This window comes from Fundulus heteroclitus, unplaced genomic scaffold (genome assembly GCF_011125445.2).
Source record: "Fundulus heteroclitus isolate FHET01 unplaced genomic scaffold, MU-UCD_Fhet_4.1 scaffold_275, whole genome shotgun sequence".
NCBI classification, from domain to species: domain Eukaryota; kingdom Metazoa; phylum Chordata; class Actinopteri; order Cyprinodontiformes; family Fundulidae; genus Fundulus; species Fundulus heteroclitus.
In genome coordinates, this window is record NW_023396684.1 from 65,925 (window position 1) to 84,114 (window position 18,190).

General features: G+C 39.7%; 1 protein-coding gene across 5 annotated transcripts in view; it reads right to left on the reverse strand.

The window, feature by feature from the left end:
- LOC105922995 (tRNA selenocysteine 1-associated protein 1) overlaps nucleotides 1-10,805 on the reverse strand; it is a 35,041-nt gene extending 24,236 nt beyond the window's left edge. For 2 of the 5 annotated variants that reach the window (XM_021314468.2, XM_021314467.2), the window contains exons 1-2: nucleotides 10,586-10,756; nucleotides 7,652-7,700 (exon numbers count right to left, since the gene is read on the reverse strand). In XM_021314468.2, the coding sequence (XP_021170143.2) occupies nucleotides 7,652-7,654 (3 nt within the window). In that variant the 5' untranslated portion in view covers nucleotides 7,655-7,700; nucleotides 10,586-10,756. The other 3 variants (XM_012858914.3, XM_021314465.2, XM_021314466.2) reach the window with 2 other exon arrangements.
- Between the last annotated feature and the right edge of the window lie 7,385 nt (nucleotides 10,806-18,190).

The following is an 18,190-nucleotide window of genomic DNA, read 5'->3' on the forward strand; positions in this document are numbered from 1 at the left end:
GTGAGTCGTGGGGGAGCGCTGCCCAATGCCTTCGTGTGTATTGCCCGGTGGACAGGCGGGGAAAATGCGTGACAGCTTCTCCAGTGGCTGGCGGCCGGCGGTGCGCGAACCCCTGCGGTGGCCAATAGGCCGGAGCGGAGCACAATAAAGATTTAAAAAGAATTTTAAAATATTTTTCTGGAGTTTGACTCAAAGCAAAACAATGTTTATAATTATTTGTAAACATTTGTATACTCTATGTTCATCTTATTTTTAAGTATTTTATATTTACAATAAAATGCATAATTTATTTTTTAGACTGGTTCCATATGAGAGGTTGCAAGAAATCTTGTAACTTTACTGAATTTGCAGCTTAAGAAGATTGGGTTTGACAGACAACACCAACTGTCCCCTCAATCCAGTGCACACAATACCACAACAGACCTCATCACGCTCTACAGTACATCAAGAAAACCAAATCAACTAAAACAAGTTCACGAGTGCACATGAAATAAAGTTAATCCATATTTGTGTGTCAGGGTGTCTAAGCACTCTCCAGAATTTGACATCTCAGCAGAGCCTGTAATAATTAAAGAAAGCAACGTTATAGTCAGGGTGCGATTTGCTGGGGGGGATGGGGGGATTCCCCCCCCCTCTGGTTGTGACGTCCCCCCCTCTGGTCATTCGTGTTTTATCCCTGGGGGGAGATGGGGACACAGAGTATATAGGATTGATTTATATTGAATGTTACAGTAGAGTTAATGTACAGGTGTAAAGAAGATGATGTAATGATGCAAGCTGCTGTCTTTTGAATTAGCTGCAGTTTATGGAGGGTTTTGAAATTGTAAAGTGGAAAGGTGAGTGGACTGTGGACCAGTTTGGCAAAAGTGCGAAGGAAGAACTTGCTTGATGCTGCAAATATGAAACTTAACCAGGTGATGTTATGGATGTGGAAAGTGAAGGAGATTATGCAGAGGGCTGTCCTTGATGGTGCAAAGGCTCTGAAGCTGGAAGGTGGGAGAGATACAGGAATTGTCAATGGAACTGTCAGATTTGGTTAAAGTGGACTTGTTACACTAAGCAAATGAGGTTACTAAGGTGGCATGACGTCCACGGCCCGGGAATATATGGGCTGACTAGAAAATGTTTTCAGTCAAATTGATTGTTTTTGCTTTAACCCCTGAATATGATGGATTTTTCAAAATTGATATTAATACATGTCTTGTGTCCTTCACATTTGTAAATTAATTTTGTTGTTTGTATTTAAAGAGTATTATTACATTTTCTGCTCAAAGCGGTTAAAGTAAATTAATACCCACTCCTGAGTCCTGACAGTAGATTGCGCAAGTTTAAAAACAACAGTCTAACCTACTGGATCTAGCTAGCTACTGAAAAAGCACCTGCTAGCTAACCATTATTAATAAAACTTTGATTCATTAATACAACTTTTGAAATTATCCTCCCCTCTGGTTTTTTTGCAAATCGCACACTGGTTATATTTCTGCCTTTTGTTAAGACAGCAAGGAATTCATGTCGTGAATACATTACATAAATAAGATATAAGTTAATTATTAGTCAGAGGAAATCCATGGTAAAAACAGTTAGACATGTTTTGGGTTCATATTTAATCAGAGTGAGACATCACAACTTTGTTAGATCTCTATGTCAATTACGTGAAATAGTGAGTGCTCTCACCTTAAAAAAAGATCTTTGACGTATTTTGCTCTGGTAAAAGCTGCTTTTCAGCGAGTAAGTTAGAGAAACTACTCATGTTGAAGCTGGATTTGTTCTACATGCTTCTGCCTTGGAAAATATTCGTCTTTTTACAAAAAGCATGTTTAAAGCCAGATTTGTGAATAAAGGTTATTCACAGAATGCAAGAAAAGGAAGCCTTGTGTGGGGAACCTTTGTCCTAGCTGTCTAGCTGCATATTGCCCCGTGTTGTGAGGACAGCAATAGTAATCTTGAAGTATAATTTTGGAGAAGTAGAAGAAAGTATTAGTTTCAATAGGTAGGTAAAAAAGAAATAAAGTTTTTACAAAAACTTAAAATGTTGGATAGTCGTTATTTCCATCTTGCTGTGAAAATTGGTGAAATATTATAATTTTTAATGCTTAGATATAAAATTGCAAGGCAATTACTAAAATTGCCTGTTGTTGAAAAAATATTGTGCCATATCATACTTTATATTTCTAGGTAGTCTAGATGTGCATAATAATAAAAGAGTGGAACTAAAACATGATCTAAAATTATTATGGAGCTTTAACTTGCTAAGAGTAATAACTTTAGATAATTATATCTTTAAAATGAGATAACTATCTCATAAAATGTGATAGTTTTCTTGGTCTAAAGAGATGATCTTTTCATTGTTTTAACAAGCACTATAGAAGTCATCTTGACTGCTGCAACTAAATCTCAACAAATTGACATTGTAAGTTTGTTCACTTATGGAACTTAATTAGCTGAACAATGTTTCATAACCTAGTCTACAGATTTACTTTCATCAGTCAGTAATGTCACCTCAAGGCACAGCTAACAATGCAAATATTTGTGTGTGACTTTCTTTGATAAGTCATAAGCATTGCAACTCTATTTTAGAAACTGTCTGGTGAATGAGCTCTGCTTGTTTGCTGTATTTTAAATATGGGTTTAATACTGTGCATGCTGACATAAAATGATATGATGATGAACTCATTGCTGGCTACTGGCTGAACCTTGTGGGTGCGGCCAAATGGCGAATATCAGTCCCTTGCCGTATTCATACGATTGTCTTTAAAATCACACATGGATGATTCGACTGGCAACAAACTCCATATGTAACACCTTTGTTCACCTCTGAAGATCCCGACAGAATTGAAATGTAATTTGACTCCGTTGCGCCCTCTAGGTTAATCCGTCGGCTGTATCTCCTCGCTGCATCGACCAATTTGCACCAGATCTTTTGTGAGTCATGGGGGAGCGCTGCCGAACACGCTCGTGTGTATCGCCCGTTGGACAGGTGGGGAAAATGCGTGACAGCTTCTGCGGTAGCTGGCGGCCGGCGGTGCGCGAACCCCCGCGGTGGCCAATAGGCCGGAGTGGCGCTTGGCTGCGAGGGCCGCTTGACGCCGCTTGCGGCTTTAATTTTTATTATTCTCTGTATGTTATATTTTGTCTCCTATGGTCATTGCATTTTTCACGTATTTACTCATTAATATAAAAAAAAAAATAGGTTTGAGTTTATTCAGACATTAAAGTGTTTTTCAGGTAACTGAAACTCTCTATCTTGCTCTCACTCTTATGTATTACTGTATTTGTGTTTATTTTTTTATATATATATTTACTGGAACATATAGACCAGTGGTTACCATTTTATTTTACTGTATATGTGTATTGATTTTCTCTCTCTTATAGTATAAAAGGCCTGCAGAAAGCAGAAACACATGTTGTGATAATGATATGAACTGCACTCAGCCATCTGGCCTGCATATGCATAACGGAACTGTGGGAAACTGCTTTGTATTATCTCAAAGGTCACATTGCTGTAAGCGTCCCTAACTCCTTAGAGTAACAACGTGTTATTGTAACTAGGAAACTCCCAATATCTTAATAAACACAAGAAAAACGGTAGGTGTTTTTCAGAACGGGTAGGAGATATACAACTGAGCACATATCTGGCGTTCTCCTTGCAAGAACAGATCGGCCGTTGTCTTTCCTTTTTTTTCCTGCTTTAGGTGTTTGAACGTGACAGATACCTTTTCTAAAATTCTGCTCATTATAGAGTTCAACCAGAAAAAGAGAGGATCAATAAAAAAATAAGAATAGTGATCAAACAACTCAATAAGGCTTTTACACCTACTGGAGCTTATAAAAGAGAAAAAGTGGCGGTAAAGATTAAACACATATTCCGCAAACATACATATTAGCTTCGCAATCGTTAAACCGATGATAAATAAGGAAATTTGAGGTATCTAACTGTAGGAGCCATTTGTCCTTTCCTGTGTTTATCGCCACAAGGGGCGTATTTCATTTTGAGTTATGAGTGTCTGATCGGGGATGGGGTTATTTAAGGTCAACCATGATTCTGCTCAGGTGTTGTTAATGGGAAGAGGCAACAGTTTTCTACTGTGCTTGGCTTGGATCAATGTCGAATTTATGTGGATCTAAATGGAAATAATAGGAAAATAGATATTGTTCTGCCAATAAATGACTATTATAAGTCAAACTGAAGATCGGCATTATGAATCTTAATTGAGCTCACGTAAAACCAACGCCTTTCAGCAACAGCAACCAGGTTCCTAAAATATAGGATTTTAGCCGCTACATTTAGGTAGAAAACTTCCTCGTTTGGAAGATCCACAGATCCTTCTGCATTGTGGTTCCACGAAGCCGCAAAGTAAACACCGTACCGTAGCAGGCTATTGGAGCCGCCGGACAAAGTAAATGCCGCACCAAAGCAGGCTACTGGACCCACTGGACAATGTGAACATAGAGGGACAAACAAGACATCTGAATTTAACAGCCGAAGCTTTGTTGGTGAAAATCAGTAACTTAGAAAGTGAAAAAAAACAAAGTTAAATAAGCTCACAAAATTAAGACAAACTATTACAGTGCTGAAAAATGACAAAGGGTGTGTGAATGACGTTAAGGGAGAATTTAAAAGGTTTTTGGGTGTGTCTGAAGAAACACAAAAGGTACACCAGGGTTTGTTGGGATTATTGCCTGTGGATGAAGCACAGAAGCATGACATGTGGTTTCAAGCTAAAATGTGGAATGTTCATGATTTTGTTGCTGCTACTCATAAATGGTTGGCTGAGGCTCAAGGTTGCTCAGCCGATGTGCCTGATGATATCAAAGAAAATGAGAGTAAAAATGATAATGAAGCTGAACCAAAGATTGCCAGTGGTGGCATGACCGTGATGGAGGAGGAGGAGCTGCAGATTGAACCTCATGACAGCATTTCAAATGTTTCCTTAAGGTCTTTTAGAAAAATTGGGAGTCACAGGGGCTCTTCTATAACAACCAGCAAATCTTCAACGCTTTCTGAACAAATAAAAACAGAAGCAGAAAGGGCTGCACTCCTGGCATTTGCAGCTGCTTTAGAGGAGAAGCATGCACCGGAGGAGCAGGAATACCTGTTAAAGAAAACAAAGGAACAACTTGAGATGGACACTAAAATAGCTGCTGCTTATGCCAAGATACTGGTGCTAGAGGGCAGCACTAAAGGCAGCATTACATCTAAGCATTCTGATGGAATGGATTCATATGTTAGAAAAGGTGCTAGAACCAAGATCAAACCTACTTTACTCCTTTCACAAGCTTCACAGTTGGTTACCAAACCTGCAAATAACCTTCAAGAAGATGCTGGACTGCTGTTGGATAAATAGGTTGAGTCAGATCTAAGTACAGCCTATGAAAAGCATATTCCACCTCAGGTGGATGACACTGTTTGCGATACTTTGGTGTCACAACTGGCTCTTCCTGCTGTTCAAACCTCTAAAGCTTCTATTATTTTATCCGATCTCAATGTTACCACTCAAAATAGTCTGCTTCCATCAAATCAAATTCAACCTGCTGGAGACCTTTACAATGTGTTGAAACATCAGAATGACATAACAGCTCTTCTGGTTCAAATGCAAACAAGTCAGTTACTGCCACACTGAGAAATTCCCATCTATGACGGAGATCCTTTACAGTTCAACTTCTTTATGAAAGCCTTTCAATACTGTGTGGAAGGAAAGAGCAGTTGTAAAGGAGACGGTTTGTACTACCTTGAACAGTACACCAAGGGGCAATCAAGAGACCTCATACGTAGCTGCCTTCACATGACTGCTGAGAGGATATGCAGTGGCCAAGCAACTCCTCAAAGAACATTTTGCCAATGAATTTAATATTACTGCAGCCTACATGGAAAAGGTCGCTGGTTGGCCTAACATTAAAGGTGAAGATGCTAAAGCATTAAAAGCATTTGGACTGTTCCTTCGTGAATGCTGCAATGCAATGGAAGAACTACTGTATTTGGATGAGTAAAGCATGCCAGCTAACATGAAAATCTTGGTTCAAATGTTTCCTTTTAAACTAAGAGAAAAATGGTAAACAAAAGCAAATGAGATTTTTGAGAGAACTAGTCAAAGAGCATGTTTCAGAGATATTGTTGCTTTTATTGAACACCAGATTAGGATAATCTCAGATCTGGCTTTTGGATATATACACAGGATTTACAACCTGCTAGGGGAACCTTAAGACCTAGCAAACCTCAAATAAAGTCACAGTTTAAAAGAAACAGCTTTGTCACCCATGTTTCTGTTAAAGATGACTGTAACATGCCTTCTCTCAAAAATGAAGTATCTGTTGTTGACAAATCTAATTATTTATCCTGTCGGTATTGTACACAGGATGGTCATGTCATGTGTGACCTCTTTCCTAATTGTCGACAATTAGAAAAGCGGTCACACAGCGAAAAACTAGACTTTCTAAAAGACAAAGGTTTATGTTTTGGTTGCTTGGATATAGGACATTTAAGCAAGAAGTGTGAGAAGCGCATCGCTTGCAAACATTGTAACCAAAAACATCCCAGCATTTTGCACATTGGACAGAAGGAAAAAAAACATCAGAAAGAGTTGGATCAGGCAGCAAAGGGCTGTAAAACCTCCTCTACTTGCGGTCATACTGGTGCTGGCCACCATAAAGGTATTCTTCCCATCCCATAATCAGTTTTTATATTAATTGTGTATTTTTGAATTCATCATTCATTGGTTTGGGAACTCCTCGTGTTTCACACGGTTTGCTTTTCTCGGCGTGGTAAGAGGGCGCTAGCCTAGCTTTAGCCTCACAATGGCTTTCTACCCTATCCGTCCATCAACCTCTCCTTCTCTGTCTAAGTCTCCCCCTCTCTCCTGTTCTCCGTGTCAGATGTTTAGTTATTTCTCTGCCTCCTTTAGTGATAATGGTACCTGTAATGAATGTAGTGCTTTTGTAGCTTTGGAGGCGAGCTTGTCAGAATTGTAGACTCGGCTCCATGCTGTTGACAGCCAAGTCGACTATAAATGAGTCAACTCAAATTTCCACATTCCCAGATTTATGGGAAGAGGAGTAGTAGCAACCATCTTTCATTCTGATTTATTAATTAGTCCTAGGCCAATTAGTAACTACAGTTCTTTTGAACATTTAACCCTCAGTTTCCCTCATCCAAACTGCAAAGCAATAAAACCTCTTCTGTTTGTTGTTTTGTATCGTCCACCAGGCCCTTACACTCAGTTTTTGGATCAGTTGTCAGACTTATCTAATTTGGTGTTAAACACTGACAAGGTTATTATAGTGGCGGATTTTAACATTCATGTTGACACAGAATGTGATAACCTTAGTGTAGCCTTTAAAACTATCCTAGATTCAATTGGTTTTGCTCAAAATGTGCATAAACCAACGGACTCTTGGCTCCATACTTTAGACCTTGAGCTGACATATGGCATTGATTGTGAAGCATTAACAGTATTTCCTCACAACCCTATCCTATCTGACCATTTTTAATAGCCTTTGAGTTTAATTTAACTGCATTCTCCACCCCCAAACGAGGGTCCATTTTAGTAGATCGTTATTGGATAATGCCGCATCAAACTTTAAAGAGTCTGTCCCCCTTTTAATATCCTCAGTATTGCAGAAAGGCCCTGCAGATAGCAGCAATATTGTTTCTTACCATTCACAAATAGACGTCTTTGTTAACGGTGTGACTTCCTCATTGCGTTCTGCAATAGACAGTGTAGCTCCGTTGAAAAAGAAGGTGATTATTCACAGTGATTCCATATTTTTTTCCCCTCTGCTTAGTCCAAAAAAGTAACCAAAACTGACTACCACATTTTTTTTCTTGATTTATTTTAGTGTTTCTTAAAGCCAGACAGTTCCCATTTGAAATTACGTTAGTTTTGTGTCATGTTTGTGATCTCTTTTTTTTTTCTACAAAATTAAAACAATTGAATGAACATCCTCCAAGGCTGGTGATTCCATAATTCTTGCCAGGGGTTGTAGTTAGAGTGGCTTATGTTACCCTGAGCTACCTCTATAGTTATGCTGCTATAGGCTTAGGCTACTGGAGGACATCAGGGTCTATTTTTCTCACTCTGAGTTCTACTGTTCTCCAATTTTGCATTGTTTGTCATCATTTCAGCTTTTAACTTTTTGTTCTCTCTCTTTTTTTTCTTCATAGTAGGTACACCTGGTCTGGCGTTCTGTTAGCTCAGCTGTGACATCATCCAGATTACCCGCTATTACCATCTAATGTAGAATAGATTCTACATTAGATGGACTGGATCAATGTGTGCTTCTGTCTTCTTGTTGTGTCTCTGCTCTGTCTTCTCTAACCCCCAGTCGGTCGAGGCAGATGACCATTCATACTGAGCCTGGTTCTGCTGGAGGTTTTGCCTTCCCGTTAATGGGGAGTTTTTCTTTGCACTGTCGCTTCATGCTTGCTTAGTATGAGGGATAGCTGCAAAGCCACGGACAATGCAGACGACTCTCCCTGTGGCTCTACGCTTCTTCAGGAGTGAATGCTGCTTGTCAAGATTTGATGCACTCTACTGGGTTTCCTTAGATAGGAAATGTTTTGACCAATCTGTATAATCTGAGCCAATCTGTATAATCTGATTGAATTTGACTTTGTAAAGTACCTTGAGATGACATGTTTCATGAATTGGCACTATATAAATTAAATTGAATTGAATTGAATTACACAGTGAATGGCCGGGCTATCAATAGATGCACGCTAGGGTGGCACTTCAGACGCGCGCACGCAGCCCACCTGGGAGGGTGGACTCCATACTCTACTACATGGGGCTTTAGGATAAAGTTGTAAATATGTGTCTCCCCTTGGAATTCCAATTGTAATAAATATATGTATATTCAAAGTGTTTTTTCTCCAGTTGTTTTCTTCCTTTGCTGCCGAATTTACGAACCGGGTGAGGCGGGCCTTAGTGAATGAGACAGGAAGATTGAGAGGCGCCTCATCAGTACCCATCCCTAATGATTAATGCAATCCCACCAGCACTCATCTGCTCTATTAAATGCAGGTTTAAGCAGCTAAATCATTATTTAAAAACCAACGTTGACACACGTGCTTCAGTGAGTGAAAGTAAAAACCCAGCACCGGTCAGCTGCTGTGTTCTCAGTGAAACAGAGCTGTTCCAGTCCCACCCACAGTGACAGAGGCAGACTTTCAAAGGGAAAATATAGTTAAATTAGACGATTAAAAATACAATAAAAGTTGAAAACATACTCTTGTTGTTGGCAATCAGCCAGGGAAGCAGCGGCAACGTATGCGCATCACGTGACGTCAAAGCATGGCGACTGAATACGCTAATGTATCAGCCAACGCATGCATGTATCGGCCGATACAACACAAAAACGCAAACATCGGTTGACCTCTAAGGTATACCTCTGAATTGTTAGGAAGGTCATTTGTAGAAGAAAGGCCTTGTACTTCTATATGAAGTAGGAAATGAATGTGTAAATTATTGTAGATCCAAATTATTTTGAATAGTTTAATATGACTTTTTAACAACAATAAACTGGATTTGGTCTAGCAATATAAGAACAGTATTTGGGTCAGTTCTTTGAAAACACTGTCATTTTTCTCATGTAAATGGAAGAAGAAAAAGCCATATTCGGCTTCAAGAATTGGGCCAAAAAAATAAAATAAAATAAAATTGGGCCCACGTGTTGGGTATCAGTTTGCCTGATGTCAAAATAATCTGTATTGTATTGCCTTAAAAAAACCTGTATTGGTCGACCTCTAGTATCCATTTCAGATTATAAAGTACAAGGACAAAACAATAATACCTTATAAATCAGTTTCTTTTGGTCCAATTTTTTGTTCATAAATGTAAATATGCCTCAATTAAACTAATTCTTATAGCATTTCTTAATGATTTGGTCTCGTTAAGAAATTCTTGGAAAATCTGCAACTCAAAGAAAGCACAATGGCTTTTATAATCATATTGAACATTTTTATTTTAGTGTGGCTCCAGCTGATATTTAGGTTTTCTTTTATTGTACTATTTTATGTTTTATTCTTACTCATTCTTTCGATTTTTACATTCAATGTTATAGTTCATTTATATTTTGTAATGTGAATAACTGCTCAAACTGTGTTCAGCTGTAGACAAGCCTGTAAAATTGGTAGGCAATACGTAAAAAAAGGATTTCAACCAGTTGATCTTTCACGGTGGCAAAGTTTCGAAACATGTCGGGAGAAGCACATGCAGGGAACTCATGATGCACTAAGAGAAATCTTATGGAAAATTGAGAATGGACGCCGTTTGGAACAATCCGAATTAATAAATCCCAAATCAGAAAAGTAAAGCAGTGAGATGAGTCTGTAGAACAAAACACTGGGTGACTCAGGGTAAAAACCTTCCAGCTCCGACTAGGAAGTGAGGAGCAGTGCATTATATCGAGCTCAAGATACTGCAAACGGCGTACTCTCTCTAAAAACCATTAGACAAACAAGAGTGGTGGGATTTCAACTAACCAACAAAAATACAGCTAGTAAGATTAAATGTTCATTTAACGCTTGGCCCTCGTGCTCTGATAGCTGCTAACGTTTACACGCGACAAAAAGAACCAACTTTAAACTCACGTTGCCCATCCATAACGTGCTCATGATGCAGTCGCTGGAATGCTCCTCAGGACAAAAACACTAAACTGAAAGGTTCGCTGACGCTGAAAAAAGAGACACCTGATTAACAGTCTGCTACCAGCACACATCCACAACTTGTCAACAGTGTCAGCTCAGTGGTCACTACCCGATCCGTACTTTAGCACGATCCGTACCATCAGCTCATCTGCGCAAGCGCAACAGAATAACTTCCGGGTCGCCAAAAAATAATGTGATTACGGGATCCGCGTTGCATTGTGGGATGTGGCGGCCATGTTGATGGCAACGCAACGTTAAAATACCTCTGACATAACGTTGTTGAACGAAGAGACGTAGAAGTAGAGTTGAGAAAGAATAGATAGAAAAAATATGTTAAAATCCCTAAAAGGATCTGAAATTTACCAGGACACATTAAATAGAGAAGCCAGGGACCGGTATGTTGACAAAATCAGCATTATTATGGAGCGCCGACGACGACTTGTTGCCACTGTTTTGCATATCGGACGTCTTCGGCTACCTAGTTTGTGGTGTGAGCGCCTATACTTCAGAACAGTTCCAAAGCTACAAGTCCTTGGAGTCTCATGTGCAGTTTACGAATGGATGGGTTCAGGAGCTGCAGATCATAAAGCCAGCAAACAGTGGGAACACGGTAACTCGTACAAAGGTAAGCTGTGCTCAGACGCGCTCTGGCACCTGCTAACCGTTAGTGCTAACAACCACTCACGCATGTAATGTACTTTTAACGAGCTGCTATGTGTTTCAAAGGTTTAGTTAGTAACATTAACTGCCAACCCTCCCTAAACCCTCCGGGTTTCTCACGTATTTGAGCCTTTTCCCGCTGCCGTTTTAGTATTTATGTGCATGTATGTGGTGTCGCGGCTGAAGGAAAGAAACGATGTTGGCTATAAAATAAAACCGTGCATCTTTAACTTACCAGAATGAAAATGCAGGGAACACACTCTCATTGACATCGGGATACTGTGGAAAGTTATGATCGGTCGTCTTAAAGCCGCGATCCAAGCGAGCCGACGACTCCATTGCGCTTGCTGTCTCTCCCGTGGTTGCGCCTCCAGGCAGGAAAGTGGTGGAAAGTTAACCCATTTTCTATGTTTTTCCCATGGCGATCATGTGTTGCACTGTTACAGCCCACAACACAGCAACGGTTTACCATGGTTGAAATCAAGTTAAGGTAAAATTAATCAAATTAAAACACGGCTGAGAGAGGGAGTACAGTACGCGGTAGTCATAGGCAGTATTCTGAGTAGCGGGGGCGGAGCCGCGGAGGCATTCAATATGGCGGCCACACAAAGTAATACATCATGACGCCCAAGCCCTATTTATATCCTTAAATCATTTAAGAATACTAAACTACATCGTAAAGACAGTATTGAAGACTTTTCTGGAAGAAATGAATGCTTTTTAAATTCTATCCATTGTATTGCTTGACGTCATCATGCTAAGAGCAGTCCGGAATATATTATTGCGTAACGTTTATCTGTATTGTCTGAATGCACTCTATTATTTTTTGTTATTTGAGAAAAAAAAGATGTTTTATTCCTTAATAATAAGATTAATTTTGTTTACACACACACACACACACACACACACACACACACACACACACATATATATATTCTGACCCGCTTAATCCCTCATGGGGGTCGCGGGGGTTGCTGGTGCCTATATCTCCAGCATTCACTGGGCAAGAGGCGGGTTACACCCTGGACAGGTCGCCAGTCTATCGCAGGGCAACACAGAGACAAACAGGACAAACAACTATTCACGCACACACTCACACCTTAGGCCAATTTAGAGAGGCCAATTAACCTAATAGTCATGTTTTTGGACTGTGGGAGGAAGCCGGAGTACCCGGAGAGAACTCACGCATGCACAGGGAGAACATGCAAACTCCATGCTGAAAGCCCCAAAGTTGGATTTGAACCCAGAACCTTCGTGCAGCCCCATATATATATATATATATATATATATATATATATATATATATATATATATATATATATATTAGGGCTGGGCAACGATTAAAATATTTAATCGCGATTAATCGCCCTGATTTCGCATTGTATTTACAAACTCCAAGAATGAATTCAAAAGTAGTGTAAAGAGCACTTTTATTTTAATGTTCTGCTGCCATATGAACAAAAGTGTTGTAACATTTGTAGCACTTATTTTATACTGGATATTTTCAACCCATCTATTGAATTTAGTGCACTAGTTGATCTTTTCTTCATAAGAGAACAGCAAGCACTGCAGCCAAAATATGGCCTTTTTTGACCTGCTGTATATTAGCCAGTCCCTAAGCTTGATGTATCATGAAACTGTTGACCTTTTGGGTTTTGTGGTTTTTATTTTATTATTACAATTAAATAATAATAATAATAATAATAATAATAATGTTATGTTCAGTGTTTTTTCGCTAATCCACCTCTTATATATTTCAATCCTTATGTAATTTTGTCTGTGTTGTGTGCACCTGCCTGTTGCTTTAATCCTATAAATTTCCCCGTCGTGGGATAAAAAAAGGATTAGCTAATGTTATCTTATCTTAAATAACACTTTTTAATATATGTACTGGGTTCTTTCAAGGTCTTAATTACATGTTATGTGTGGGCTCCAGTAACATCCATCCATCCATCCATCCATCCACTGATCTACCTGGATGTTCCCTGGAGGACTGAAACGCCTCAGTCAGTGACGTCAGTCTGTGGGTCTGTCGGGGCAGTGAGAGAAGTTTCGTCTCCTCTCTCCGTTTCTGTGGCTCGATGTTTTCATGTTTTTTCACGTGCTTAGATTAATTTGTTGTGTTTCCACTGAAATGAACCGGCTTTTTACAAAACATACAGCTTGATTTAATTTACGGTATTAAAATAAAGCCGAACGGTGCTACTTCCCGTGTTCACGTTTTTTCGCTGCTGCGGTCTCTCTCAGCTGTTTGTTAAGTTTGTGTGAGAGGTGAGTGGGCGGGCCAGGCTGAGCCTGCGTGCTGATTGGCTGGCGCCGCTGAGCCATGTACGAGAGGGGAGGGGGAGCGAGAGAGTGCTGCCGTGAGACAGCGCGCTGCAGTCAGCGCGTGCTGACTGACACTGACTGAAAGCATATGAGCAACATGCGTTAATGCGCGATAAAATAAATATCGCCGTTAATAGTCTAATGAATTAACGCGAAATTAACGCGTTAACTTGCCCAGCCCTAATATATATATATATATATATATATATATATATATATATATATATATATATATATATATAGTGTGCGATTTGCATAAAAACTGTTTCAAGTGTTTTATAAGTGAACATAACAACAAGGTTATGTGGCCTGCATGCTGTCTGGCTCGAGACAGCATGTAACCGGCTCTGGCCGGGAGGGTGGAGAAATCGGCTGCTGCTGCTTCTTGTCTTGTGACGCTGCCTGCAAATCTTCATCATCCACCAAAGTTCGTCCTGTAACATTACCATGGCTGTTAGTCCCGTCATCTACTCTTGACCTTTTCTGTTGATTTTTCTGGCCGAAATATGACAAAATACTTTGTTGACGTTCATGCTGCCAGACGTTCTCATTCATTACTTGGTTAACTAGCAGCTGCTCTTTCAGGTAAATAGCTAGATCCAGTAGGTTAGACTATTGTTTTTAAACTTGCGCCATCTACTGTCTGGACTCAGGAGTGGGTATTAGTTTACTTTAACCGCTTTGAGCAGAAAACTTATTAATACTCTTTAAAAACAGACAACAAAAAAATAAATTAACAAATGTAAAGGACACAAGACATGTATTTATATTGGGGCTATCAAACGATTAAATAAATTAATCGATTAATCACATAATGTCGATAGTTAACTCGAGATTAATTGCAAATCAATCGCATGTTTCATCCTTTTATTTCTGAAAGTGTAATAGCCTGTTTGGGCATTTTAATATGAAATTTTGCAATAAATGACACTAATAAAATACATGCTTGTGGGTCAATGACGTGACGTGCAGATTTTCGTGTCCGAGTGCACTACTTTGGTTTAAAATATTTTTTACTGATTTATGATAAGCATTATTTTATTCTATAAAACCTGTTTAATTTGAACATATTTCCAGTTTGTCATAAAAATGATACATATTTTATGTTTTGCCATCTCAAACCCTCAAAATGTCAGGCGGTGCAACCGTCCGAGCAAGTTAACACTATGTAAAATGCATTATATATGTACTTTTAAATACCAATTAATATAATATTAATATGGTGGCATAATTTTATATTGAAAACCTTTCAAATAATCAAAATTTAATAGTTACATTGTTCTCGAATTGTTTGGAATATTGAAAGCAACTTCGTCCGGAAATGTGAATATCTGAAATGTCAGGGCAGCGCAACCGCATTCATACAACTTTTATTTTGAATTGAAGAGAGAGATGAGTTAACAGGATATTGCATCATCAAAAGGACCCCAAGTGACCTTTACTGATGAGTGAAAGGTTTGTAAATCTCTCTCAAATATTGATAGAAATAGCTGTTTTTTTCTTCATAGTTAGACTTGTACAGTTTCACATGTCAGGTGGTACAACCAATGTAAAGCTGTGAAAAAGTTATTTTAATGTAAAACTCTTTATTGTTTTGTAAAAATGAATGAATGAACTACCTAGCAAAGTCAAAAGGTTCTATAGGTGTCCAAGTAGATGCCTGAATAATTGGGAATTAGTAGCAAATGTCAGGCAGCGCAACCAGAAAGTCAGGTGGCACAACCAGAAGAAATGTCCTTTCTTGATGAAATAAACATGTTAACCTGATATATACTATTGAATATTTTAAAAAATATTAATTAAATATACATTAATAGTAACTATATACATTAAATATATTTATATTTTTACATTATAAAAAGCCAACAAATGCATCCGAAAAGGCTTTTCTCCACCATCAACCGCCTTCTTGACCCTCCCGACGCTCCGCAACCATCTGGTGCCGCTGATCTCTGCTCCAGGTTCCTGGCCACCATCCACTAGCAGCTCCAGGCATCTACACCCTCCCCGCCGGCCACATTACTTCGGCAGGACATGTACTATCCTTCTGCCTGCCCACCACAGTGCCACCTCTCTACCTTCTCCCTGTTGGATGCTGATCAAACCCTCGTCCTCTTGACCAAAGCCGGGACCTCATCCTGCAGCCTGGATCCACTACCCACGACCCTTGTGAAGGCCTGTCTCCCCACCATCTGCCCCGCGGTGGCTGACAACATCAACGCCTCACTTGGCTCTGGTGTGGTACCCTCCAGCTTTAAGTTGGCGGCCGTGACTCCAACACTCAAAAAGCCTGGCCTGGACCCAGATGACCCCAACAACTACCGTCCAATCTTTAACCTTCCTTTCCTGAGCAAGATCTTGGAAAGAGCAGTGGCTGCCCAGCTACAACATCACATGTCCCACCATAAGCTCTTTGAACCTTTTCAATCGGGCTTTAGACCCCATCATAGCACCAAAACCGCCCTCATCAAATTAACAAACAACCTCCTGATTGCTGCAGACAACTGCCTTGTTTCCATCCTCATGCTCCTCGACCTCTCTGCTGCCTTCGACACCATTTCCCACTCCATGCTCCTCTCCCGTCTCTCTGACCTCATCGGCCTTACCGACACTACTCTCTCTTGGTTTCAGTCTTACCTCTCCAACCGTAAACAATACATCACTCTGCATGGCTCCTACTCATCTACTGCAACAGTTAACCATGGCGTTCCTCTGGGATCTGTCCTTGGTCCCCTCCTCTCTACTATTTACTTGCCCCCCCCTCGGTCAGATTATCCGCAACCATGGACTCAGTTTCCACTGTTACGCAGACGACACCCAACTGTATGTCAGCACCAAGCCCTCCTCACAACTCCCACAAATACAACTCAACAACTGCCTGCATGATATCAAAACCTGGATGACCAACAACCTTCTGAAACTCACCCTGGTCATCGACGGCTGTCCCACCTCTCCATCGCCCAAAGTGCGGAACCTGGGCGTCATTTTGGACTCCACACTCTCATTCAGTTTCCACATCCAGAGCATCACCAAATCTGCCTTCTTTCACCTCCGTAACATTTCAAGACTCCGGCCGTCACTTACCGACTCAGTCACCGAAACTCTCATTCATGCATTCGTCACCTCCCGTCTGGACTACTGCAATAGTGTCCTGTCTGGGTTACCCAACAAAGCCCTAGACAGATTGCAGTATGTCCAGAACTCAGCTGCCAGGGTGTTAACCCACACCAAGCCCTGGCAGCACATCATCCACATCCTCAAGAAACTCCACTTGCTGCCAATCAAACAACGCATCAGCTACAAAATCCTCCTCCCCACTTACAAATCACTTCACTCACTGGCACCCAAGTACATCACTGATCTCCTCCACCCGTTCACCTAGTCACGGTGTCCCTGCGCTCCACCAGCAAGGACTTACTCTCCATTCCCCGCACCAGACTCAAGACCTTTGGTGACAGGGCTTTCTGTGCAATTGCCCCTACTCTTTGGAACACCCTAGACACCTGAGATTGTTTTATTCTGTGAAATAAAAATGAAATTATTCAACATATGTGTTGTTATTATGAATCTTGTCAGACGGCGCAACCGCATCGTCAGGTGGTGCAACCAGGTAAAATACTAATTTAAACCAAGAAATGGGAGATTACAGTGAACAAATGTTTGGAAATTGTGATGTAAATAATCATTCTATGCAACAATATACTTTTAAAATTTATAGAGTATTTATTCACATTTAAAATCTAAAGTTTGATGTTGGAAACCCAAAATACCTGCCCCCTACAATAAAGAATCCATAAGTTACTTTTAATACTCAGCTCAACTACAAAATAATAATGTGTTGTGCACTGTAGACACTTTCAGGTATACTTACTAAAATATTTACTTAGGAAAAAAAAAGGAAGTACATTTTTTTTCCAAGAAACGTTCGGTTGTACCACCTGACATTTTTTGGCTGGTGAAATTGCAAATACAGTCTAAAACTCTATTTAAACCTTGTAAATGTTGTGCAACCATTAAGACTTGTTTAAACACACTCTTCCAACTTCAAATAAATGTATTCTGTCCATTTTTACAGATTTTTAAAAATATATACTTTTTTAAGGCTTATTTGACCCTTGTACAAAAAATATTTTTATTCTGTTATTTTTCAAGCACTTTTGAGAATTGGAATGAAAACATCCTAGTGCCAAATGTTAAACTCTGGACTATAATGGCTAAATGACTAATCATGACGCCCTGATGTTTACACAATGTGTAAATAAATTTGTAAATAAATACCATGCCGATATATTTTTTGCCTCTTAAACAAAGATAGACATGGCATATACATATAAATTAATAAAAAAAATTACATTTCAATAAAGTCATAAGTTTTATCGTTCGTTTTTTCACTCTCTCTGAGCTTTCACACCAACAACAATGTTTTTGCATGCTGTTTATATCCATATTCATACAGTTTAAGCCAGTCTTACACTTTGCTTGCAACTGGGCAGGAGCTTAAAACGCTGAAAGAGACTGTTTAGCAACTGTTTAGTGACTCCAGGTCCTTCGTTTGGCAAC